This window comes from Dryobates pubescens, chromosome 11 (genome assembly GCF_014839835.1).
Source record: "Dryobates pubescens isolate bDryPub1 chromosome 11, bDryPub1.pri, whole genome shotgun sequence".
Classification (NCBI taxonomy): domain Eukaryota; kingdom Metazoa; phylum Chordata; class Aves; order Piciformes; family Picidae; genus Dryobates; species Dryobates pubescens.
Window position 1 is genome coordinate 19,191,258 of NC_071622.1, and position 26,466 is coordinate 19,217,723.

The 26,466-nt window shown below is 38.3% G+C and overlaps 1 protein-coding gene across 1 annotated transcript; it reads right to left on the bottom strand.

Annotated features, from left to right (window-relative positions):
* Nucleotides 1-201: 201 nt before the first annotated feature.
* DNAI3 (dynein axonemal intermediate chain 3) lies at nt 202-26,386 on the bottom strand. Its single transcript, XM_054165395.1, has 23 exons — nt 26,338-26,386; nt 20,115-20,230; nt 18,772-18,810; nt 16,212-16,393; nt 15,556-15,660; nt 14,566-14,721; nt 12,856-13,055; nt 12,478-12,591; nt 11,724-11,905; nt 10,744-10,868; nt 10,552-10,641; nt 10,028-10,099; nt 9,223-9,351; nt 7,596-7,669; nt 6,912-7,029; nt 6,074-6,161; nt 5,003-5,124; nt 4,190-4,253; nt 3,674-3,804; nt 2,728-2,932; nt 2,143-2,234; nt 855-988; nt 202-310 (listed from the first exon to the last, which is right to left on the bottom strand). The coding sequence occupies exons 2-23, from the start codon at nt 20,215-20,217 to the stop codon at nt 295-297; spliced, it is 2,541 nt and encodes an 846-aa protein (XP_054021370.1). The 5' UTR covers nt 20,218-20,230; nt 26,338-26,386; the 3' UTR covers nt 202-294.
* Between the last annotated feature and the right edge of the window lie 80 nt (nt 26,387-26,466).

Below are 26,466 nucleotides of genomic sequence, written 5' to 3' on the forward strand. Positions count from 1 at the left end.
AAAGAGTTGTTCTCTACCCACGTTGTGAGTAAACAAATGGATAAAACCAATGAAACTATAATCTCTAACTGCAGGATACTTTATTTCTGAAGCTAAACATGTTCTGCTGAAATAAAGAGATCCTGAAATAAAAAGCTCACCGGTTCTAAAGCCAATAATGGGATCTAAGCATCTGATGAGGAGAGTAGTTTGTGTCCCTTTACTGGTCCTAAATCTGTTAGTATCTGCTTCTCCAGGTCCAGAAACAAGGTATAATCTGCATTTTGTTGTTCCTCCATCTCTTCTTTGTTTTCCCTAGAGTAGTTGTACTCTGGAGGAAAAACACAAACCAGGAAATAATGCAGTGTTAAGCTTTGAAACCCATATGCAACCCCATTGCTTTCCAGTATTAGTGCTATCACAAATTAATGAAAATAGTCATGACCCAGGGGTGATTGGTTGGTATTATTAAACCATTTATCAAAGAATGGACAGTAAATATCTTTCTGTGAGTAAAGGAAAGAAGGCTGGAGTCTCTCCTTTCCTGAAGGAGCTGGTTTTGTAGGGAACTTGCCAACGTGTAACTTCTTGAATAAGCAACTAATGTAAAAAGGAAATGCATAGTTGTTAAAAGCCCATAGGCTCTAATGCTCTTGCAGGAGTTTCACCTGACCAAGAGCTGAGCTGGCGTGAACTAGGACCATCTATTCCACTCCTAAGAATTAGAAATATGAAATGAAGAGCTGCTAAGCTATTCTGACTATGTCCGTCCTGATTTTTGCATCATGGGAACTGTGGGAAATCCTGCTCAGCAAAACAGGTGCCTTTTAATAACCCATAGAAACAAAGTCTTTTAAACTCCAAGTACAACATACTGTTTTCTCCCTCTCGGTCTCCAGGTGCATTTCAGCTCTGTTTTGGGTTGAAACTCATAATAATCTTGAAACTCTTGCTCGCAGGACTTCAGATACTTGGCTTCTCTTTCAAAATAATCGAGTACATTGGCACGCTATAAACACAATGACAAACAAATGAAGAAGCAGAATTACTGCTGCTGATCTGAATGGTATCATTAGTTTATCTATACTGGGAATATAGTTATCTCTAGCCAAATAATTGGCAGCAGAAGAATATAAAAATGTGGGTTGAAATCAGTTGAATTTTGGATACAAATGCTCATGAGGTAAAATAAGTTTTATTGCATTGACTCTGAATAGATCATCCTTCAGGAACCTGAAATAACTTAAAAGAGTTTCAGGTTAGTGATGTCACTAAATCAGTCCAAATTCTCACTGACCAAACTTCAGCAACAAAGAAACCATAATATGCCATACTTTAGTATTACACTATTTATTTGTCTGGGATTTTAGTTTTAGTTTTCAATAGTCTCTTCAATTACCTTGTATTTTTCATCGAATAATTCCGTTAGAATGACTGCAATCTAAGTATTAGCAACTGCTCCCATGTTAATCATTCTAAATAGCATAGTTCCAAAACACACATAATTTGGGCTGAAGCAATGTGTTTCCTCATGTTATAACACTTGGTTACCTCCTACCTAGCTTTGATGAAGTTACTTTTACTAAAATGAGGCTGCAGACCTGGTGTTAAATTGCTAAGTAAAGATAAATTAAACCTGTTTCCATGGCCCTTTGATACAGGATAGTCCTCATTGCAGAAGAGAATGAAGGAGTGGTAGTGTTAGTAACACTTTGCAGAATGTGCTTTATCTAAGCTAAAGCAGATACTAGAATCTGTAAATCAAGGCACCAAATTTACAGGAAATAAATAAATAAGCAAATGTGAACAAGAAGGGGTAAAGAAAGATAATATATTTGCATTACTGTGCAGCATACAGCATTATTATTTTAATGCATGAAACCAGGTGTATATTTATGCATATGGAAAAAATGCTGAACTCTTTATGGTGTTTTCATGTAGCCAAGTTGGAGCAGTGGAATTATGCCAGCTGTCACCCAAATTTCCGTTAGAGGCCTGCTATCTGAGCTCTGTGCAAAGCCAGATTTGCTGCAAGTGATCTTAGGAGAACATGGCCTTACTGATCTCAAATTAATTGCCACCCTGGTTTTTCCAGGCTGTTCTGTTTCTGTGTTGGTTTTCAGGATAAAGTGTCACAGAGATTAATAAAAAAGTCTTACCAACCTCATTCCTCAAAGGGTAGTTTAGTGTGTGACCGAGTTCCAAAACATGCAGTACTCCAAGATCATCAGAAACAGCTAAAAAATGCTGCATTGCTGAAAGATATTTGACAAAAACAAAACATAACCAAATCAACATACAAAAAAATCTAAATTCCAACATTAACACATACCTTCACCCAAACACAAGCTACAGAGGGTTCACTTTCGTTGTTGTCTTTGTGGCAGCCTTATTGCTCTCTTATTTCCCTTTAAAGTTTATACTTTTTCAAACTTTTTGTTTGTTTGTTTTTGTGGTTTTGGTGGTGGGGTTTTTTTTGGTGGGGGGTGGGGGTTGGATTTTTTTTGTTTGGGGGTGTGTGTGTTTGTTTTGTTTGGGTTTGGGTTGGGTTGGGTTTTTTAAATTATTTTTAGTTCTCTATGCCATGGTAGTACACTTCGAAATGATGTATGCATTTTTGTATATCCAGTATAGTGTTGAATTATGTACTTATCTAAGATCATCTTGGAAGAGGATTAATGTGCCTCGGAGACACAGGCAATTTTGCAAACAGAGTGGCATAGTGAAGAGCAATCAGCATCAACATACGTGAGGCAATCCAGGGTCTGATGAAAGTGATTGCTGAGTTGGAGACATTGTGGACATGAGATGGCTCATAAATTTTATTCATTAAGTCCCAAGTCTGTATATGTCCATCATCTCTGCCAATGAAGAAAACTCCTGGTCTTGTTAAGGACCAGTGTCCCGCAGTGTTTCTTCCTGCAGAGCAACTTGACTGAAGGATTGGTCCATTCTTAATTTGTTTGAAAACAAATAAAAGACAGATCCAACAATCAAATGGCACTATCCATTCACTGCTTCAAATCACCAATCATCTAAGAAAATTCAAAATTTGAATTATTACAGAAATGTTATCAATAGCAAAATTACTATCACCCTCTGCAGGTTAAGAGGAGACCTGAGAGGACATAAAAAACCTGATATCTAACTTCCAATATATTAAAGTAATACATCTATCTGCTGTTCAAATCTCTGGTCCTGAGGTTGTCAGGTGCAGCTGTACTCCTACAGGATAGGAACGGTAAGAAACCTCCACATTGCTTTATCTTCAGCTGATGAAAACACTGCATCCTAAATAGGAGTTCTTTAGACCTGTTTATTACACATTGTCTTTATTCTTTCCTAGCAGCAGAAATAATTTGTTGAGAAGGTAGAATTTTTACAAGGTTGGAATTGAAGAAGATCACTTCATTTCTTTTCTGTAAAAGGTAAGTTCACAAAGCTATTTCTAAAATACTTTTCTGTTGTGAAGAGAAATGAGGGTCACTTCACTTTATTTTTGTTTTCTGTAAAGTGTAAGCTTACAAAGCTATTTCTAAAACACTCCTCTGTTGTGAAGAGAAAGGAAAAGTCAATATACCACATTTATGTCTAAATTATGATGCTTTATGACTAAAAATACGGAGTCTGAAGCTATTCTAGTTCTATCTTGTATAGCTATCAATTAGGTTACAGCTGTGTTAAAGTCACTTACTGTAACCTCTTCTTTCCAAATGGCAAAATTCCGGCCTCCAATGCTTAGAAAGATGTCTTTAAAAAATGGAGATTTCTGGAGAGTGTTGACAGTTTCAGTGTGGATGGTGTACATCTGATTGTGCTTCTGACCTAACAGAATGAAAAAGGCAGTTACTTCTAACTGTAATTTTCTTCATGATGGGAGTTATGCAGTAGGAAACGTGCAGGATCCAGCACAGGTCTCGAAGGTACTGATCTCATTGTCTTGCTCACAAGGTATAGGAGTTAGAATTGCTGCACAGCCACAGTTACTGCCATGATTTGTGCCAACAGGTACATGGCAAGCACCTGTGATACTGGAGAGGGTTTTTGCTATTTTCTGTCATGACAGCTAAACTGCTTGCACACTGGAGGGTGTTCTGCTAAATCCTGGTGTCATGAGCAAGAACCTTAAAAAAAAGAATATAGGTGCAACTCTTTTTTAAAGTCAGCCAGATATTAAGGTTTAAACAGGTATCAAAAAACTTGAACTTACTAACTGGTTTTGCTGAGTCATTATCGATTTCCCCTTTCCAGTCAGAATACAAAATGTCTCCATCCTGTGATGTCAAAAAACCCAGAGTAAATTCTAGGGTTAGACCTTGGTGGCTTATATCAAAGTGCCTTGGTTTTAAGCTGTAACTTTACTTAAGTATAGCCATCGTTAAATATGTCCTAAGTAAATTCAAACCTGAATTTGCAGACAATGACTTAAAAAAACACACTAACATTTTGGATCATGATTTTTCAGTTATGTATCACTAAAACAGCTTCACATGATGTATGTGGGGAGTCCTTCCTGCAGAATTTGATGTTTGGTTCTTACAACTCATGCTTTGCTCCAGTGTTTGAGGAAAAGGTGACTGGAAGCAAAAAGGTAGCCAGAAGACAAATTTTCATTTCCATATGAACTCAAAACTAGGAAAAAATTTGGAATTTCAGGCATGTAGGTGGAGTGACTTCTTAAAGTAGAAATAAATAGTGAGAGAAACCTGACATTCTGGGGAAACACTAAAAAAATATTACTATTCTTACGGGTTGTGTAATAAGGAAGTATTGCTTGGTTCCTGATAGCAGGTAGTTAAGTTCAACATAGTTTAGAAGTGTCTTCTAAATTTGCCCTTGAAGTAGAAGTGCACAGTCTATTGAGTATTGACCTTTTTTTATTGTTATTTTAAACATGTAGCTAAATGCATTTTTTGAGTTACACCTGAGGTCCATACATTTGTGAAAACTCATTAATCAATTGTTCAGTCTTTCAGATACCATGAATTAAGATTTTCATTAGTAAGCTCTTCTTTTCACTTACTTCAGTTCCAACAAAAAACCCGGTGGAGATACTTTCTAGCACTTCCAGCTTACTGCTTGAAGTGTTCATCCCTGGTCGGTCTGTGTTGAGCAGTTCCAGTATGTCCAGAGACTGTGGCTTCTCTGGGAAACAATACGGATACATCTTTTTATTATACACCAAGCATATCTTTTGTCTTATGAAAGTAGTTCATGGATAAAGGGAATTTCAAGAGGAGAGATAAAGACAGACTGTCAAGTAAAGCAGCAATTCTGTAAGTTAACTGTTTCCTGGTGGTATCTCCCTATTACTACAGCTGCTCTGAAGTCAGTGCTTGATGTACTCAAAACAACTGCTTTGGGTAGCACCATTGTGTTCTTCATGAGTTTTACACAGCAGCAGTGACTCTGTGGGAACTGCCCTTACAGACCCCTCTAGCTGCTGCAACCAGGATCCAACATTTCTGCTCCTGGTAATGGCACAACCTCCCCCTGGCAGTCTGTGGGATGATGCGTGCCCTGGAGCAGCTAGACCACAGCAGCTCAACAGCCAGAAAGGCATTTTCTGGCATGATTTGTAGTCACCCTCTCAGGCAGTCCAGCTCTTTGGCTACCTGTGTGTCAGCTTGCCAACTTTACAGAGGTATTAGCAGTGTGCCCCTACTGTAAAATACCATAATATGAACTGATCTGCTATGGAATGTGATGTACGAACTTCTATGCAGAGCATTACTGAAATATCTACAAATATATATAGTTACTCCAGGATTATTTTCCTAAAACTAAAATTCTCTAAGGGCTGAAAAAGACATACTGGTTCAGGGATAAAGAGACTGGGTGAAGGACTTGCAAAGGCTATTAAGTGAAACCTGGCACAGTTACTATGGATCTGGAAGTGTTCTTTCTGTATCCAATATACGTACACACCTTTGTAGTCAGTACATGCAAGTTGTGCTTTGAACAACAGGACATTAAAAAACCCTTTTCCCCCCAGATGGACTTAACTATACAACATGCTCAGCTTTCTATGAAGTAAGCTTATTTAAAAAAAACACCAAACATTTTCCCCAATAAGATGTAATAAAATTATTACCTGAGGTTTTGTAATGACAATGCAGTTCCCTTAGACTAATTCTGGTGGTCCCGTACACTGTGTCGATACCACTGTCATACAAGTTTATCTGTTCAGGAAAAAGATGCATTTAGTAACTCATTTTGTCAGATCTTTGAGATACAAGACTAAATTACTTTGGGCTGGTCTTTTTACTTTGCAGTGTTGGTGATATTCCACAAGGAGTATTTGCTGCCTCACATGCAAGAACAGAGAAAATGCAAACCTGTGGTTTCTCTTCTGTTATCCCTTCCCTGACAGGATTTTGCTGTGTTTCTAGAGAAAAGGAATCCCAGTGGTGATGCTTGTTTAACAGCTGTACCAGCTCCAACTATTCTGAGCAGCACAGATCAGCAGATCCCCAAAAAATAAATACTACTTTTAATCTTTTTTTACTTAACAGATTATTTACAGCCTCACTTCCCCCCCCCAGAAAAAAACCTGCTATGACCATTTTCATCAGACTGACTGTTTTGTTGACAGTAATTATGGTTCTGCTGTGACCATGTTTTGCAGTTTGGGACCCACTGAGATAGCACAGTGGCTGAAAAGGCTGGCAGGAGCTACTAGTACAACTACTTCTCCACCTACTGCAGATTTTAAAAGGCAGTTGTTCTGGTTTTTGTGAGTTAGCTTTTCAAAATGTGTTTTATAGAAGTTTCAGGGGAATGCTGAAGTCTTCAATTTCATATCAGAAGGAAATTTATAAGGATGTCACAATTTGCTGGGAAAATTAAAGAGCTAGGAAACAAAACAATACAGTCCTGTGGAGTTCTGGGCATATCTACTTCATCTTTCTGTTCTATATTTGTTACAGTACCTTCATGAGAGGTTTCCAGCAGAGATCTAGAGGCTTAGAGGTATCTAGAATACTTATTTTCTCAGATGAAGGTTGTCGAAGAAGTTCTATGGCTGGAATATCCCAAAATAATACTGAGCTGCAAAATAGTTGTATAGTATTATTAACTGGTTTTCTTTTAGAATCAAGTGCAGTTTTCCATACGTTTTAAAGGGGGTTTTTTAGCCTTTTATCCTCAAACTTTCTATAGCAATAGAGACTCTGAAAAGCAGACAAATGGTAGATACTTGATTGATTCTTTTGCAAATGATAGCATATATTCCTTTATTCATCAGTTGTTAACTGTACTGAAGCAGGTAGATAACATTCATACAGTTTGTTTATGGAAAGCTACTAGGTAAAGTCAAATGTGGGCATGTGGTTCTTCAGGGCAGTGCATGTGTGATCAACCCTCTTCTTAAAGTATATGCAGAATACAAATGTGTACACTTGGGAGATTTTCAGTTAGTGAACCCTTTCTGCCATTACTGTAAAGAGCTTAACTGGCCAAGAACTTGATGTGCTTGTCTTCTGCACGGAGAATTTCAACTGTTCAAGACAGGCTGATAGGAATTCAGGAGTGTGCTAGTTAAATTATGGAGTGTGCTCCATAAAGCTTTCCAAAAGAAACTGAAAGACACCTTGTATTTTATAAATTGTACACACCAGTCAGAGGAGCAGGTTACAAGCTGCACAGAAGTCTGAGCTTTGTTTTCAAGAGCACCATTTGTTCGGACGCCCTGAAAGTAACAGCAAGAATAATTACAGGGGCAGAAATGATGAGAGGCGAAAACGACACTCTGCTAAACAAGTACTTCAGCACATAAAATGCTCTTTTAGAAATGCAGTTAATGTTTGTGCTTGGGTAAGGTTTGAAAATCAGAACTTATTAACTTGCAGGTATAAAGTCAAGCTATTTTACAAATGTGCTTTAAGTGAATTAAGTCAGTAGGTTAAATACTTGCTGGCACCACTGCAAGTCAGACCCTCCCTCGGTTGCCACGTTTGTAACTTTTTTGTCAAGCTCAACCACAAAAATCATAGAATGGCTTAGGTTGAAAGAGACCTTGGAGATCATCTGCTCCAACCTCCCCACCATGGATAGGGATGCCTTTCAACTAGGCTGATCTGCTCAAGGCCTCATCCAAGCTGGCCTTAAACACCTGCAGGGAGGAGGCAGCCACAAACCTCCCTGGGCAACCTACTCCGGAGTTCCATCACTCTCACACTGAAGAACAACTTCCTAAGATCCAGTCTAAACCTGCTCTCCCTCAGCTTAAAACCATTGCCTCTTGTCCTATCACTAGACGCCCTTATGAAAAGTTCCTCTCAAGCCATCCTGTAGGATCCTTCCGGTATTGGAAGGCAGCTCTAAGGTTCTCCCAGAGTCTTCTCTTCTCTAGGCTGAACAATCCCAGCTTCCTCAGCCTATGCTCATAGCAATTGCAAAGAGCAAATTATTGAGAAATTTATCTCAAGTAGCTAAAAGTAGAGAGTGCTCTCTCTTTCCCACATTTACACCATCTCAACTTACCACTCGGCTCTCACGCTATGGGATGGCAGTGGCACCTTCAAATGGTAGCTATTGTTTAGTTGGGGGGGTGGGGTGGTGATCTGTGGGTTTTATGATACGTAACATTTACCAAATAATCATCATTTTATGCCAAATAGATTTTAATTTGTTCATAAAAAGAAAGGCATGGAGGGAACAAGTGAATATAGGTTATGCTCTATTCAAATATGATTTCCAGTATATGCAAAACATACATATTTTGGCAAAACTGTACTTATCAACCATGCAGCACAGTTTCAGCTACACTAGCGTTTTTAGGCCAAATCCTACTCTTATTTTCAAAGTTGCCTACTTGGAGTCAAAATGGTAGTCTGACAACCACGTAAAGCTGAATTAGGTTCTGAATATAACTTTGAATACTTTTTCATCAATAGGTATTAGTAAAGTGCTGATTTTAGGAACCATGACATATAAAATGCAGGGCTGTGCAAAGGTTGACACACATTCAAACACAAAAAGTTACGTCTCAGTACATGTTGTTAAATACTGACAAAGTGATTTCTTTGTCAGCGTTATTTATCAAATGGGTTTCTTTACCTGTTATCTCAAATGAACATGGAAAGAGATTTCTGAGCCTAAACCTTGGCAAAAAAACTCCCACCCAAACAAAATAACAACAAAAACCAGAACTGCATTCTGCTGTCCAATTGCTTTGTTCAAGTTTTGTAAACGTGTTGCAATGAAACAATATAAAGAAGGAAAGTGAATTTTTAAACTCACCTGAAAATAATCTGGCAGACAATGTATATCTGTTACTGTCTTTGTATGACTGTGCTCTCTGGAAGAAAGTGCACAATATTTCACTTGAGGCAGCTCTGGGCTACTCTGCTCAACTTGCACAAGGGACAGCTAGAAGTGTTTTAAAAAGAGATATTTTAATTTATTTTGAAAATAAAATACTTCACATATTCTCAGTGCTTTTCCACATACTTCAGATTTATAGAACTTTCTAGGAGTCTAATAAATTCCCTTTGGAAAAAGAATGGAAAGTATTTAGCCTTTGGATACGAAGCTCTAGAACGAATTATGACGTCTCCACAGACACACACACACATCCAGTTATGTTACTAGTTCCTCCCCTGCTCTTAAGGCTCTCTTCTGCTTATTGCCTTTATAGTCTCCTTCCATGAAACCTGCATCTCATCTTCTAAGCTACTTTTGTTCTGTCCATAAACTTCCAGAGTAATTCTCAGTATTACATTCAGCAACAACTGCTATTTGTATTTGATAGGCTTCATAAGGCAAGGGTTGGGTATTTGTTGGTGCCCATTAAAGAATGGTCTTTCTGAAGTCTAAGTCAGCATAAAATGCAGTGAAGCTATTACGATGGACTAATTAGGTAGAAATTATATTGTGATAATGGACATATTTCACAAAGTCATCAGGTTTCTTATCCTTTCTAGTTTCTCACTGCAAATATTATCTGCTCCTGTGTTGTAATTCAGAATACTTTCACCCATTTTTCCCCACAGATGCACTGCAATATATTTGGAACAGAAACATTTGCCCTACTAACAGCTGTTACCTCGATATCATCAGCAACAGTTTTTGCATTTTGCAGCTTTTCTTCATGTTCAGAAATATCCCACAGCACAACCTACATAGAGAAGTGAGTATATGACAAATTATTTCATCCTTCATTTTAATATGCACTTTTCTTCAAATACAGTTCTTGAAAGTTTGCGGAAAAACAAGTCAGTCAGTCTCTGCACTGGAATTTATGAAGTCTTTAATGTATTGCCTCTTCAGTGTGGTGCAATCAGTTGAAAGGCCACATTCATTTCAAAAGTAAAATAAAACCAAACCCATACCAGACAAAAAACCCCAGAGTCTTTACAGCTTAACCCATTTTTAGCACTACAAGGAAGCATCGTAGCAGTATGGCTAATCTATGGAATAACCAGGCATAAATTCAGTACAGGATCAGAGAATCTGCAACACCTGTCTTGAGATACTGTAACTATGGATGTTAAGTACATCTCTTCAGCTTTGTTTTCATACTGTAAGAGAATACAGAAATACCCAGTTTTATGCTTAAACAAACAACACCTGTCCATTGACGCATCCACCAGCAATAATATTGGGATCACTTGGATTGAACTGAAAGCAGTAAGTATCTTCAGGACATTCCAACATTAACTAGAAAGAAGAAAAACAAATAGTTGAGAAATACAGTCACACTGATTGTTTGTTCTATTGTTATTTAAACACTTTGCATATTTTAAAGTCCTGATTAAATACCTGAGGGTGCATAGGGTCAGAAAAACTCCAAAGAACTATTATTGACTGTGGCAGCAATGATTTATCAGACAGGCTAACTTGTTCTTCATAAGAAAGCTGCTCTCTTGGTGACACTGCTATAATCCCTGGTTGAAGGAGAAAACAGTTTATCTCAGACAATTCAAGTTTCAGTGTGCTGATGAAAAAAACCCCACAACTAAACAACCCCACCCCCCTCCCTGTATTTATATATTTGTTTTTTAAAGATCAGCTTTGATGAAAATATTTTTGCTACTAAAATGAAGTTGTTATTTAACAGTGAGTCGTAGAACCTAAGCATCAGGATAAAAGTCAACTTTTTTGCTACTGCTCCTTTATGATGTAGTAATAGACCTGAAATGATGTGACAGACATATAGTCCTAGCCGCCCATCATGAATTGAATTAATTTCCTACACAGGCTGCAGTCTTGGCTATTAATATGCTATGCATCTAGGGTATTTACATAGAACATATTTGTGCCTTTAAGACTGCCTGGTTAAAGCAATAATCCATGACACGAGCAGGAAGGGACACTTAGTATGCTGCGTGATGCTCCTTGGCACTCAGCAGAGCTGCATCCTATTGTGGCTGTAACATTCCTCACTAGTATTAGGCATGCTACAAAAACCAGTGATGGAAAGAACAACAATGGTATGCAGAGCCACCAGAATGACATTGCACAGCTGCAGGCCCATTTAAATTTGCCTCATAAGGGAGAAATTTTCCTTTGTTATGATCATTTATCTGTTAGCGCGAGTGACTTTGCATGGCCTGGCTGAACTCTACCAAGCATTCATCTGTTTTATTTTTCACTGCATCTCAAATCCAGGCAGACATACCACATTAGTTTCCATTTGGTTTTAAATTAAAATGCTGATCATTTTATGAAATGTGTATGTTTTATAGCCATCAGATAGTACATGTCATTCAAGTTTCAAAACAGTATTTTAACTGCATTACCATAAATGGTTGGATGCCAGCAAATGCAGCTAATAGTTCTGTTCTTAGGATCTGTAAATGATTGGTATGCTTTAAGATAAATATTTGGCTTGCCACCAGAACTGCTTTCATCTTCTGCTAGGGCCTTCCAGTCATCAAAAAAAGCATTCATAATTTCGTTTTGCTGCAATGCAATTTCCATTCTGTTTTGTGAAAAGAACATTTAGCACTTTGAATAATCCAGATGTGATCATTTAGCAGTACAATCATAAATATTTCTGTAAAGAGATAGCTTTTGTTTTACACTAAATTAGGACTATGGTAGTAAAAAAAAATATTCCTCATGGATGCATCACTGTAAGCAACATTTTTCCATTTAAATGACTAATTGTACTAAGAATGTAAGTCTAGTTGTGTGTGGATCAAATACAGTACAGCTGTCCAATACTTGCACAAAAAGTATCAGTCAGTGTGACTTGTCCCATGACTAAGGGCTGCAAGAACTTCTGAACAAACCTCTGTTTGAGTGAGCAGTTTGAAAAATCAGCTTTGTAGTTTGTTTGAAAAGATGTTCTAGTATTGATTTTAACCAACATTCGTATTTATGTAGCACAGACTTCCTGTTAATTTCCACAGAAACAAAAATTAAATTAAATAACATAATAGTCAAGAAAACAAACCAACAAAATACATATAGTCCACCCAGACAAGAGCTCTTGCTTGTATTCTGTGTTATTTCAGATAGCCTTTAATGTGTATTGCTGCAAAATTTTACCTTAAATGCACTGATGTAAGAAATTCTTCCAGCTTCTTAGATGACAGACTTTCTCTCTCTTCATTTGACAACTGTCTAGGAAAATACTGTGTGGCTGCATTTTTTGGATAAGTCCTAATCAATTGGAGTAAATTTGAAAGTAAGTAAGTACAGAAACAATTTTCAAAGATAGGAACCCATGCAATGTGTTAAATTAAAAGTTAGGTATATCCAGGTTTTCTAGAAACTCTTTGGGAAAGAGTGAAAGTAGAAAGATACAAACAGAGCAACCTATTCTGTTCTCTTCATCAGTTCATTACTGAGTAACTCTAGAAAAGCAGAGCTCAGAAACAGTGCACAGATTAGCAAATAAGCTGATAAATATTTTCTTACACTTACCATCTTGTCTGAGTGCTAGCTTCTCTTATTTTTGGAATCATTTGTACACCCATATCTTTTTCAAGCATTTTAATACTAAAAGTTTTGTCTTCATAGGATGTGCATTCAACGTAACTGCCGGCTGTGCACGAGGCATTCCTATCGGTAAATTCAATTGGTGCACCAAACTTCCTGCGTGCTTGAGAAATCATATACATAATCTGGAAAAGAGATATTTCTGTAGTTAGCAGAGGAGAAAATTTTGGAAAGTCCATTCTGTAAAATAAATGGCAGCATTCATATAATTGTAGGACTAGCTCTTTTGATGATTTTTGTGCTAAATTTATTTATATCTCTGCTTTTTTAGAATTCTGAAATGCTCATATAACCTACTTAAGTAACAGAAGACAGGTTTGTATTTCCCAAAGAAGCAGCTGACTTTAGGTATGCAAAAATTACTGCTAGTAAGATAATTAAATAGTCTAATTAATGAAATATCAAAACTTCACCTTTTAATGAAAGGATTGGTTTGCCAGAGGTCTTATGTAATACTGCACTGATCTTCCAGGGCCTAACTTTTCATCCCTTCCCTCTTAGTGCATTTCTCAACTTTAGTTGAGGGTTTTCAGCTTTTGTAATGATTAGGGAGAGATAAGTAACCTGAAGAGGATCCATAAAATTTGAGAGAGAAGTTTCCTTTCAGTGAGTACTGGGAAGGGAGGTAGGAACTTTATTTCAGGCAGTAGAGAGTTACTGCTTTGTCTTGGATTCCTAGCCAGGTAATTTTTCCCACCGTTTCCCGAAGTACATGAAAGGAGCATAGGCTGAGAATACTTCTGAGTGGACCTTGCCAGCAAGACAGAATACAGAATATTTAGACTGTGAATTTGAGTTAAATTTGGTGACTATGAATTTGCTTTAGGAAAAAATGGACATAATTTTTAAGTATAAGCAAGATGTCCATTTGCTGAGAACTACCAAACTTAACCAGTCTTCCCTGAACAGAGATTTAGTTATTGACTAAAAATCACGGGTGGACTATTAAATGCTTGGATCTGACCCACATGTTACAAGTCTGGTGACAGCTGTTAGTGGATCTACTTTTTGGATGTACAATTTTCTCAGTATAATCTGTAGGTACAGTTAATCAAATAGATCTTTCTGTAAAGTCAGCTTGTAATAACCTGGACACGATGATCTGGAAGGTCTCTTCCAACCTGGTCTATTCTATTCTGTTCAGTTCTGTAGTTGGTAACATTTATTCAACGGTAACAAGCCTTTCCAAGTCTTACATGCTATTCAAAGACATTCATGTAGTGAAATAAGAGTTCACTGGGCTCCATGGAAAAAGAACTGTGTCTTTAGAATATATAATTACAATGACTCAACTTGTAATCTAACCTGACAGTGAATTGAGCAAAAAGTGGTAAAGATGCTAATGGCCAGATGCTCAGAACTTTTGAATTTACAGCTTAAGAAGCAGCTATGTCAAATACAGTCTCACATGCCTTGTCTGCAGAATTTAATGAGAAAAGAGTTGGGAAAAAAATGAAGGCTTTTTGGTAGAAGTTGAGTTAGCTCTTTCTCTTTTTTGGTTTTCTTGAAAAGCCTCAAGAAAAAGTAAAACTGCAGCTTTGCATTTTCTGAGAATTTAATTTTTTTAAGGAGCTCAAACCAAATTTGGTTTTGTGATATTTATTTGACTGAGTAACCTGACCTGCTGATTCTCACCTTTAGAGCAGTCTCTTTAACAGATTCCTCTTCAACTTCCTTTTCACTGCCAAGAGAAACCCAAGGTTTGGGGACAGGAGGCTTATAAGGCTGGACTTCCAGAGTTCCCTCTCCATTTTCTTCTTCTTTTTCTTCTTCATTTTCTGGAGGCTGTGACTTCAAACAGTGTGACATAGTGCTTTCTCAAAAAAATGTTACTAAAATATAAGTATGAGCTAAAAACCCATTCTTCAGTCTTTATTCACACATCCTTTATTTTTATCTCAGTGCAGTGAGTCTGGCTATACAGTGGCCCTGGGTACAATTAGGTTAGGTCCCATTCATTCCTGTATTAGAATTTTCCAATAAATGTTACATATTAACTACAAAAGAGAAACTGTTGTCTTGAAAGCAAATAACTGTTATCTAAAAAGAATTTATAGTGATTTTCTACATTATGCCCTCCTGCCTGGAACTGCAATTTGCTTTTCTATTAATTGTTACTTTTCCCGATGCCGAGCGACAAGCACAAATTATATGATCTGCCCATAAACTTTCTCTTTATGATGCAGTGTACAAGGGGAAATGTTCTGTGTATGTAGAGTCATTTACAACTCAAGAACATTAAAAAGTATAATTTGAAGAATATATACATACTTAGTGCGAAAAATAAGGATAATACTTCTTTAAGATGCCAAATATATATTTTGGTTTTATGTCAGTCTTAGAAACCTGGCAGAGGAAATTAATGCTTATCACAAGCACGCAGCAATGGGAGTGATGCTGGCCCTCTGAACTAAAATACAAAAATTTAATTCAATCTTTCTCAGTATAAAAGATACTTTTACAGTGAAACATATTTTTCCATTATCATATTAGCCTTTAGAGAAGTGTTACATGCCAAGCACACCAGATGCTTAGGAATACAGTTTCATTCCTACAGCTTATGTTTGAGCCAAGATTCTGAAATATTCATAGACAGAATCCTGTAGTATACTTGGATTTTCTTACCTTCAGAAGGTTTTCCTTGGCTTCCTCAGAAGCAACGAGGTAAAAGTTCTGTCCATACTGGAAGTTTGCATCAAAAACTACCAGAAGTTCTTCCCCTGGATATTCCTGTTTTAATTAAAACTATTAGTGGAAAACTGAGAGCGAGTAATATCCAAAACAGTCATAAGCCTGTGACTGGCAAAGCTACCACTAGTGTAAATTCTGTGTCTTTGATTAATCTCATGGTCCTAGCAGAGAAGATCCTGTGCTATTTGAAAAGAACTGACATTTTGTAACATATTTTGTAATATAAATAAGTCTAGGATAAAACTAGTTTTTCATACAGAGAATGAAACATAACAGAAACTTTAAATGATTCTCTGTAAGTAGGCTATGAATTTGGGGAAGCCAAAATAAGTGAGTCTCTGCCAGTTCAAAGGATCAAAACTAGTAATACTGATATTACTGTTAGCATACTTTCCATCTCAAGTTAGTAAAACAAATTAGAAATTGCATGGTGAGCCATGAGAAACTTGGAGTTGACAGTGGTCCATGACCTATAGCCTTTGAATGTTATAGCATTGTGTATTTACACAAACAAGGACAGACCTTATCATTAAATAATATAAACTCTGAGAGCACCAAGTCTTGAAGTGAGGATGAAATAAGTGACATACTAGGACAACTTTTTTGACAGGGTGGAAATCAGAAATTGCAGCTCTTGTATTCAGGTCTTGAATGATGTCCTCTTTTTTAATAAGTTTGAAACAATTTTCTTTTGTGACATCTTCATCAGCTCGACAACTAAAAATCTCTTGGGTCTTTGCAGTGAAAACTAAAGGAAAGATTTCTGGGTGGCCTATGAAAGAAAGCAAAATTGCATGATAATCTAATCCAGAGTGCTGCTTTCAAACAGAAACACATACTTGAATAACTGTGAGTCTTTACTGAATGCCTTTGAATCCGTCACCTTAGTTTTTGGAAGGCATACAATGACACTTTGTTAATCTTGGAAAAGTCTCTACCTAACATTTCCTACTGAATTAATACGTTATTCCTAGATGAGCTTTATCCCCATGCATGACATCTGTCAAGTTCATTCATATTACTTCAGAATAAAACAGTTATACTGGCTCTGACACTGCTACCTTGTTTTTAGTGAGGCTTGAGCACAGTTAGGTGACCCAGCAACTGTGCTTTGCAGACACTTGATCTGAAGATAATATCCAGTGCTTCTTGGTAAGTGTGTATGTCATCTGTATGCATGGAACACTGGTCCTTCCCAAATTACATATTCTGCCTTCTGGCTTATGTAACAGATATAAATGATTAAGATCACTACAGGCCCAGCTAGTTCAATCCTGCTGCTTAAGAGACTCTTTTCTTCCTTTGCAATATATTCTGCCATGTTAGCAGACTCACGCTCTATATCTCAACTGCCATAGTAAAAGCATTCTTCATGAAAGCCACTACACTTTTGCCTGAGAAGGCTAGTATGTGGTCATTTTGAATGTTCATTTTTTTGATAAACTGGAAAGAGGAAAAGCTTTAGGGACACGTATACAAGGGATTTTTAATGTACTAAAATGGACTGGGGTTTGTGATAAGAGCTGATACTGTCTTTGTTTCATTTTATTCTCTTAGCTTGAGTTATTTAATATTTTATCTTAATTCCCAGAAGCTGTGATATTAAATAACTTTTCGCATGCCTTAAATTGAAGTTGATGTATCTAAAATGATTATATTGACCAGCTGGCTCAGCATGTTTTGAGAAGCCATCTCTGACCTAAGCCAACACGGACTGACAAAACAACAAATGCTTCTTAATCTCTGTCATCTGGGAAGCTAAATCTCTGCATAAGCCTATCACATACTACAGAATGTTCGATGAATCTGACGTTTATCCTTTAAAATCTTGCCCTGATGTCCCTCCACTGCACCTGCTTTGCTACAGTCATCACTAAAACTAATGACATTTATGATGCTCCTGGCACACGCTGCACTAAACAAGTATGATTTACTTGGTGTTCACTAGCTGTTCTGCAGCTACAGAGTCCATTAGTTAACTTTCTTCACAATTTGTAGTCAATATCACCTGACCTTCCTTTTTTATATCTTGGAGATCTCTGGGATTTCTGTGTGGATGCTCTTCTGTGTGGGGCACAAAACTGAACCCAATATTCAAGGCGAGGCCTCACCAGTGCCAAGTACAGGGCCATGATCACTTCTCTGCTCCTGCTGTTCACAATACTCCTGATGCTGGTGCTGATGCGAGATGCTGTTGGCCTTTTTGGCCACCTAAGCACCATTTCAGTGAAGGTAAGCAGAGTGCAATTTTTTTTTTTCTACCCACAAACTCACAGGATTATTTAGGAAGAAAAATGATTTGTGAATTATTTTTAAACTACCTGGTTTGTATATTTGCCACAGCAATAAAATCTGTACTGTTAAAAGCTAATTAAGAAGATAACCTTTTGGGCTGCTCCTGTAAACTGCAGATAAAATTTACATTGATATCAGCTTAAGTTATTCCCAAATATATAACCAGCACAGATCAGTTCAGAAGAAAAATCTAATTAGAGAGGTTGAAAAAAAATTATAGTTATTTGATGTTTAAGATAAAAGAATGCATTCAAATCAAATCACTGCATTTTAGCTTATAACTATGGCCACACTTTAAACTGCATAAAGCTGCCTCATTCTTGCCCAGAGGCCATGAGGGGTGCTTGATAGCTTGTGACACTTAAATGGCAGGGTTTTTTTTCCTACAAAACAAAATACAGCAATTAACATCCATTCGCAGATGTAATTATAAAAACAAACAAACAAGTGAGTTGCTAAAATCTCACCAGATTCAGTGATTTGAAAAAGACCAAAGATTCAAAAGAGGATAAAAAATATTTTCTCTCAATTGCTTAATTGAGAGAGTGAAAACACTTTACACCTTATAATTCTATCGTAATGATCTTAACTTTCCCTGATCCCAGCTCCTCTCAACTGAAGATAACAGCATCTTCTACAAACCCATACCTGCTTCAGCATTCCTTGCTGCACTGCATGCCACTCAGAGAGTGGTGCTGGTATTACTATTGTAATAGCTGCATTTCTTCATAATTTCTAATTTTTCCTACTAGTTGTTTCTAATTTTTCCTTCCCTGGCATTAGTAACACTGAAGTTTCAAAATATTTAAAGTATACCAAAATATTACTTTGAATCCCACTCATTTCAGTACTTACCTATACTGGCCATAGAAAGATCAACTTCATCTTTTTCACCTGAAATGTAACAACATGATGTTATCAGTAATTTTACTTCCTTAATGAAGTCTTTTCTATATTAGGGCAATAGTTGCAACCTCCATATACATTAAACACTTGAACCATGAAGAGGCAACAGAAATTAATGTCTACTCACTTCAAATTTAACACAAGAAACGAGTGAAGTCTTTTAAAACTAGATCTGTATCTTAAGGAGATGTTAGCCTGCTTTGACACTACGGAGACTTAAAACTAATATTTCTTGGGGGGGGGGGGGCAGGTGGTCTGCATAAGAGAGAAGCCATAAGGAATCTGTCACCTTGTGGTATGCACTCCAATTTCCATGGCTGGAAACTGCACTAACTGCTATCTCATAGCACCTGCTTGGGGCAGTTACCATGCCAATTATGCCATATGAAGAGGAGTCAAAGGCATGAGGCTCTCTGACACCAGACAGTAGCAAAACTGGCAGGTATGTAGGGAGAAGCAGACATTAGTCCCCTCTGACATTGGTGTGATGGGCAAGCTTGCTCTGGGTGGCAAAGTGCTTCAGGAGACAGGCTTTCTTCAGCTCCTGAGAGGAGGATCTGCAAACCTCACAGTGAGGTAGGATGGTATGAGATTAACCCTGATATGCAGAATGTTCTCTGTAGCACATCAGCTATTAATTAAACCCAGGAGAGGGATGATTAAAAGGTGAAAGCAATTTCAGGAGCAAGAGTACATTTTCACCTTAACTGAGAATATGCATGCATCACTGGAAAAATTATTTGTGTGTAGCAAAGGCACATTAGCCTCACACTCCATTAACTATATACTTTCTAAATGACACAGGCGAGATAGTATCTCAGCACATCTCAGGAAAAAACACACTAAGATATGCTGCCAAACAATGGTGAGACTTTAGTATCTCTCCAAGCTCTATTATTGTAACTTTACATTGTGATCCTGAACACTTTAACTCCTGTTTCTGGGAGCATCTCTTTATGCCTGATGTTCTCTCTCTGGGATATTAGCTTTTGTAAATCTCTCCACTTAATATATATTAAACTGATTTTCTCATTTAATTCTGTTATTAAGACACCACAAACTAAATCTAAACTACCAAGATAAAGCATAAATATTACAGTGTGGCTTTGTTATGTTCCTTAGACTGGTTACAAAGCCATCATCAGTATTCGTAGATCTCAAAGTCATTTAGATGAACTAGCATATTCTAATTTATCTCATGTTTACTTAAACACACGGGCCAAAAATATTTAAGGTAGCTGTCACTTGAGATCAGATTACTAAATGGTTTGTTGCTGCTGTACCTCACATACCAAGCTGTGTTCGTTTTCCTTTTGAAGATTCCTTAGCTTTCTTTCCACCTTTCTGCTTCTTTGCTGAGGTGTTTGGACTTTTCAAGGAGGACTTGCCTGACATTTTTTTCAGATTTCTATAGAGAAAGATACATGTAATCAATAAACCTTAAACAGACAATGAACATACCATGTATGAGTGAAAATTTGGTCTGTGACTTTACGTAGTTTATCATTCTACTAATATTTCCATATGCTGTCAAAGGCATGTTCTATAATTTTAAATAATAAACTGTATTTTCATATGATATCTAATAGATGGAAATGCTTCTTCTGTCCAGGGCAATGAAGCATGGAAACATTATCCAAAACAGTGAAAGGTTAAACTAGGAGGGAGGTTTCCCTTACAGACGCCAAGGACCTGAGCTACAGTGAGAAGAGTGCAGGTGAATATTCTCCAGTTGTAAATATTTGTCTCAAATTCCTTATGTGTAAATCATTACTCGGCAGCACAAAACACTTCTATGCCTATTTCCAGTTGATTTTTGAGTGCAGCTCTGTGGAGGACAAACTTGTAAAGAAGTTGTATGCATAATTACATGTAGGCACTACACAGCTGGTGACAACACTGTATAGAAGGCTCCTTTTGTTTCATTTACTTCTTCTTCCCAATATCTAGAATAAGCATGAGAAAAGGCTCAGTTCCATTGCGGAGAGGGAAACGCAATGCAGCCTGTCGGATAGCACACTGCTACAAAATACACTGCCAGCACCATCGTCTGGAAGGCACGCACATAGCAGCCCGCAGACCAGCTAAATCGGGACGATCCAAATTCTCTTAGGAAAAGTACTGGAAACTATTTGATGTTGTTATTGAACAGCTAGAGGCATTCAACTGGGATAAGGGCAATAGCCCTCTCAGTTTGTGTCCTCCCTCTTCCATGTTCTCACTTTAAGACTGTAAACTGAAGGGGAGAAAAAACCTATTTTTTAACTGTCCACAAAGCACCTACAGTACTTGGATGCTGTTTTAATATTAACTAACACGAGGAAAGCAGATGCACTTGTAGGACAGCAAGTGACTGCATCTTCAGGAACTGTGTCATGACATAACTATTTCTGATGACCTCTTACAGGAGCTACAGCCTGTCTGCCTGCACGTATGAACAGCTCATTTACTGTCAAGATGCTGAAGATGAAAAGGTGAGTTTATAAATGTTGTACTTTGAGACTTTCCCAATGAAAAGTCTCAAACAGTGTGAGCATTAAAACAACCACAACGTGACCTGTGGATCTGCAACTTCAGTGATCAGCCTGGCTTTGGCATGGTCTTTCATTCCCAGACTAAGAAAGTGGTTTTCTGCTTTGTTATACAGTTCTCAAATAGTCTAGAAACAAGGAATATGATTTTAGCTTCTACTCTGAATTTCAGTTTTCAGATAGCTCCCGGTGGCAAGATGGATTACAGCTTGGTGGTGTGTAGGAAAAGGGAATTCTAAAACATTTGCCTTGACAAGGGATGATGGTTTTGGAAGATTAAAAAAGTGAAGGGTCATGTATAATGAATGAAAGGAGAAAGTTAGGAGGGTTTTCTGCCCTCTTTCTCACACTCTTTTTGTCAAACACAGGACTAGAAACATTGACAATATATTTATGTCTAACATTCAATGTATTTTCCCAGTTATAATTTTCCAAAGGAGCCTCCATGTTGAACAATATGCTTAATTTATTGTTCTGAAACACTGAAGGCTACGTAGCTTAGAACTCATATCAATTCCAGTGACTAAAAGAGGCTAGTTTTAGTAATTAGTTGAAGAAAAATATGAACCATCTCATATCTATTACAGTCATATTGTCTTACTTCACCATTTCCTAATTATACACTAAGACAAAGCCAATTTGGAAATTTTGAATTAGTTCTTCAGAGTAACCTAAAGCCTAAGTCAGAGGACTAGAGGAAACAGAGGGCTGAGATAAGTCACATGCCTATGTTTAGCTCAATAACTTGCAAGTAAAAACATTCCTTTTCCTTCTACTATTACGCCTATAAAAAGTTAAAACTTTTGAAAAGTGTCCCCAAATAATGAAGTTCCTCCCCCTTTACTGGAAGAATCAGGTGTAAAGGTACACACAGCACTGTACAGGCAAGGGCAGTGCTGGTGAAGGCCGTGCCAGTGACCAAATTGAGTATGTCTTTGCATATGTTTACACAAAAAGTATCCTCGTTGAAGAGTTGCAAATGAATGCAATCAGTATGACTGTTCATGGTTCTATCTGTGATGCACAGAACCTCACAAGCTATAAAGCAGACAGAAAAGTGCAACATAATTATCTCCTTTTACAGTATCTCTAATTCCAGTATCGCCTTTGCCCATTTGCCTCCCTGTGGGCATATGATTGTCAGTGGTTAGGAAACATGCAAGGCAAAGGCAGAACTTCTAAAAATGTCTCTGGAAGCATAATCAAGCCCATTGCCACTTAGAAAGTATGCATGCAAAGTGTTTTGTTTTTTTTCACATGGGATGACACTACTAACCCGCAGGTGCTCCTTGCAGGAAATCAACACACACTGAGAGCTCTAAAATAGGTACTGAAGAACAAACTTTTGCACCTCTCATCTTCCAAAAAAGAAATAAAGTGCCAAAAATCCTAATAGCTCCTAATGTCTAATATCAAAGCTAGGTTTTCAGAAGTTACCTCTTACTTCAGGAGATTGTTTTTTTTCACTCCCTATGTTTTTACAGTTTTTAAGCACCAAATCCTATCATGAAAACTAGGGGGGGGGGAACACACACACAAAAAGGTGTTGCTCTTAAAGGACTGTCTGAAAATATGGCAAAAAAGATTATTTTTTTGATCTGTGGTTAGTTCCTATCCTCTTAAGCATATTTCTATATTGCTTATTTAGAAAAGACTCTAATATGTGTATTTGTCCAGAAACACAAATGGATTATGCTTTTCCATTAATGCTTACATAAATTCATAATCCTGTGACTGAGAAGAGAGGTTGCAAACAACATTTAACAGTTTGAAAGATATAAGAGCACAAAACCTACAAAAAATAATTGCTCTTGAAAATAGTCATAAATGTTTCCATAGATGTTAATTTTTAACAGTAGGTAATGTATTATATTAAAATGTCACTAAATATGTTCAGACTAATTTCCCCCCATTTTTTCAGTGGAATACAGAGTTACATTATTTAATTGGTAAAGCCCAAGTAAATATTTGACAACTTGGACATTTTGTAACCTAGTGTATTTTTAGATGGCTGTAATTTTTTGAACATTAGGCTTAAAAAAATGAGATCAATGTATTCTTCTAATCATTTAATGTACTGCAACACTTACAGTTTAAAAAGAAATCCGTGAAGTTGCTAGGTACTACAAAAGGGGAAAAGTTAATTAGCTATCAGTACTACAAAAGATTCTGTCTGGATTGAGGACATGGAATGATTAATTTGTTGCTTAATTGGATGATTTAAGGCCAGGCTTGTGTGCATCACTAATGTGGGATTGTTACTTCAATTTGGAATGACAGAAGAATTGAGTGCACTTCCATTTAACAAAAGCACTACAAGGAGATTACCAAAAACATGTGCTACATGCTTGTTTTGTTGTTGTTGTGTGACTTTCAAGCTAAAAATCACATTTCTGTCTGTAAACATTTAGGAACTTGTTAAAAATACCATCTTAATAATGACTTAATCTCTCCAGAAATTCATAGATGATGTTCACTTTAATTAAACTTAGACTACTTTGCTCTGTTTAAGAGGAAATAATACAAACACCTAAAGTTTGTGTTATCAATGCTTGTACGTCTTTTTACAGTCCTTCATTGTACAAGTTGTAGGGAGTAAGTTGAATTTTTGGCAACTGACAAATATCAGCATATGAATAGTTCTTATTTGAATGCCCCTGACTTAATTCATACAACTTCTCATGAAAGCAGGCCTACTATAGAAAACAACAGAGAGAACGTTAAAGACTAAAGAGAAACTTCATTAAACACTGCATAATACTGTGTTGTGTTTCTCTCCTTCCATTCAAAGAAAAATTAAATTGGAAAAGGTGCAACATGGGTGGTTGATTATATGAACCATGGTTTTGTACTAGCAATAAACAAGGATTCGTTTTAGCCTGTTACAGAAGTTGATAAAATCACAAGAGGCATGAAGAAAGTGACTGTAGGATGATTATTCAGTCTTTCACAAAACAAGATCTTGCTGGCATCACATGAGCTTACTGAGGGACAGACTGAAAACAAACAGAGTACAGAAGTATTTCATTGCAAAATAGGTAGTTGAATTACAGAGTGTGGTGCCTGTGGACAAGACAGTGCACAACTGAAAAAATTAACAGGGCAAACTGACCAATGAAAAATTAAGAGTTACTAAAAATAACAAAAATACCTTTGGCTATAGAAAAGCTACAAATCCAAGGGGCAGAAAAAAAACCCAACCCACCAAAATCAAACTAAATCCATGACAAAAACAACAAACAAACCAAACTCACAACCCAACAAAAACCACGTAAGATGTGAGGACCAACTGGACAAATGGACGGAGTCCAATGGGATGGCATTTAACAAGTCCAAGTGCTGGGTGCTGCACTTTGGCCACGGCAACCCCATGCAGAGCTACAGGCTGGGGTCAGAGTGGCTGGAGAGCTGCCAAACAGAGAGGGACCTGGGGATGCTGATTGACAGCCACCTAAACATGAACCAGCAGTGTGCCCAGGTGGCCAAGAAGGCCAATGGCATCCTGGCCTGCATTAGGAATAGTGTAGCCAGCAGGAGCAGGGAGGTCATTGTGCCCCTGTACTCTGCATTGGTTAGGCCACACCTTGAGTACTGTGTCCAGTTCTGGGCTCCTCAGTTTAAGAAGGACATTGAGACACTTGAACGTGTCCAGAGAAGGGCAATGAGGCTGGTGAGAGGCCTTGAGCACAAGCCCTATGAGGAGAGGCTGAGGGAGCTGGGGTTGTTTAGCCTGGAGAAGAGGAGGCTCAGGGGGGACCTCATTGCCCTCTACAACTACCTGAAAGGTGGTTGTAGCCAGGAAGGAGTTGGTCTCTTCTCCCAGGCAACCAGCACCAGAACAAGGGGACACAGTCTCAAGCTGTGCCAGGGGAAGTTTAGGCTCAAGTTGAGGAGAAAGTTCTTCACTGAGAGAGTCATTAGTCATTGGAATGGGCTGTCCTGCGGAGGTGGTGGAGTCACCATCCCTCGAGGTCTTCAAGAGGAGATTGGATGTGGCACTTGGTGATATGGTCTAGTCATGAAGCTTGTTGTGACAGGTTGGACTCGATGATCCTCGAGGTCTCTTCCAACCTTGGCGATACTGTGATACTGCCCCAGGGTCATACTGGTCCAGACAGAAGTTCTGCTGTGCACAAGTACAGCTGGTCTATGTTATTAAGCTTTTTTAAACAACTTGATCCATACCTCAACAGTCAAGAAGTATGATATATTTTAAATTGTCATAATGATGCTGTCAGGAAGCAAGCAGTAGCATATAGAATCATGGAATCAATAAGGTTGGAAAAGACCTCAAAGATCATCAAGTCCAACCTGTCACTCAAGACCTCATGACTACTAAACCATGGCTTCAAGTGCCACGTCCAATCCCTTTTTGAACACCCCCAGGGACGGTGACCCCACCACCTCCCTGTTTCCTCGGTATGACTTCTGAAACAGAAATGTTATATTGTAAAGATTTGCACTAAGGAAGACTTTATCTTTTTTTTTTTTTTCCTTGTTTTTTTGAAGCAAAGGTGGATTGTTGGAACAGAATGCTATATTGGGACCGGTAGAGGAAGGTGGGGGTTCCTTGTAGCAGCATAGGACTCCAGCTGCAGAGGCTGAGGAGGCTGCGCTCGGTGCTGAGGGGAGCGTTTGCAACCGCCCAGGTCCGCTCAGCAGCACCCCTCCAGCTTTTGCCACAGCCACCTACGATACCCACCGGGCCCTTCCCCTGCCACGGGCCGGGGACAGAGCAAAAGCCCGAGCCCGGTGGCAGGTGACGCGGTGAAAAGAGGCGGTCTCGGTCCCACAGGGCCGGCTACGGGCTCCGAGCCGCAGCCGCGGCCTGGCCCAACAGTTATTCGCCGTTGGCTGCTGCCCGTGCTCTCAAGACAGTCACTGCTCACTCGTTTCCACTGGCGCAGAGGGGCCGCTTCCTTGGGTTGATAGGTCCCCTTCGCCCCCAGCAGAACTCCGCCGCTTCCCGCCCGGCCGCCCCTACCTTCAGAACTCCCTAGCCCCAGCCTCGGCGCGTCCCCGGCGGTGTGCGGTTGTCAGCACAACGGGGCGGGCCGGGACTGACGCCTCCGGCAGTCAATCAGTGCTTCGCTTTTCAAACCCGCCCACCCGA

What these genes read in the sequence shown, in the direction of transcription:
- DNAI3 (XM_054165395.1), bottom strand. Translation starts at nt 20,217, where the DNA reads ATGTCAGGCAAGTCCTCCTTGAAAAGTCCAAACACCTCAGCAAAGAAG. An exon ending in CTGGCATCCAACCATTTATG is followed by an intron (nt 10,869 to 11,723) that starts GTAATGCAGTTA and finishes TCCTTCAACCAG; the next exon opens with GGATTATAGCAGTGTCACCA. An exon ending in CTGTTGCTGATGATATCGAG is followed by an intron (nt 9,352 to 10,027) that starts GTAACAGCTGTT and finishes AAACACTTCTAG; the next exon opens with CTGTCCCTTGTGCAAGTTGA.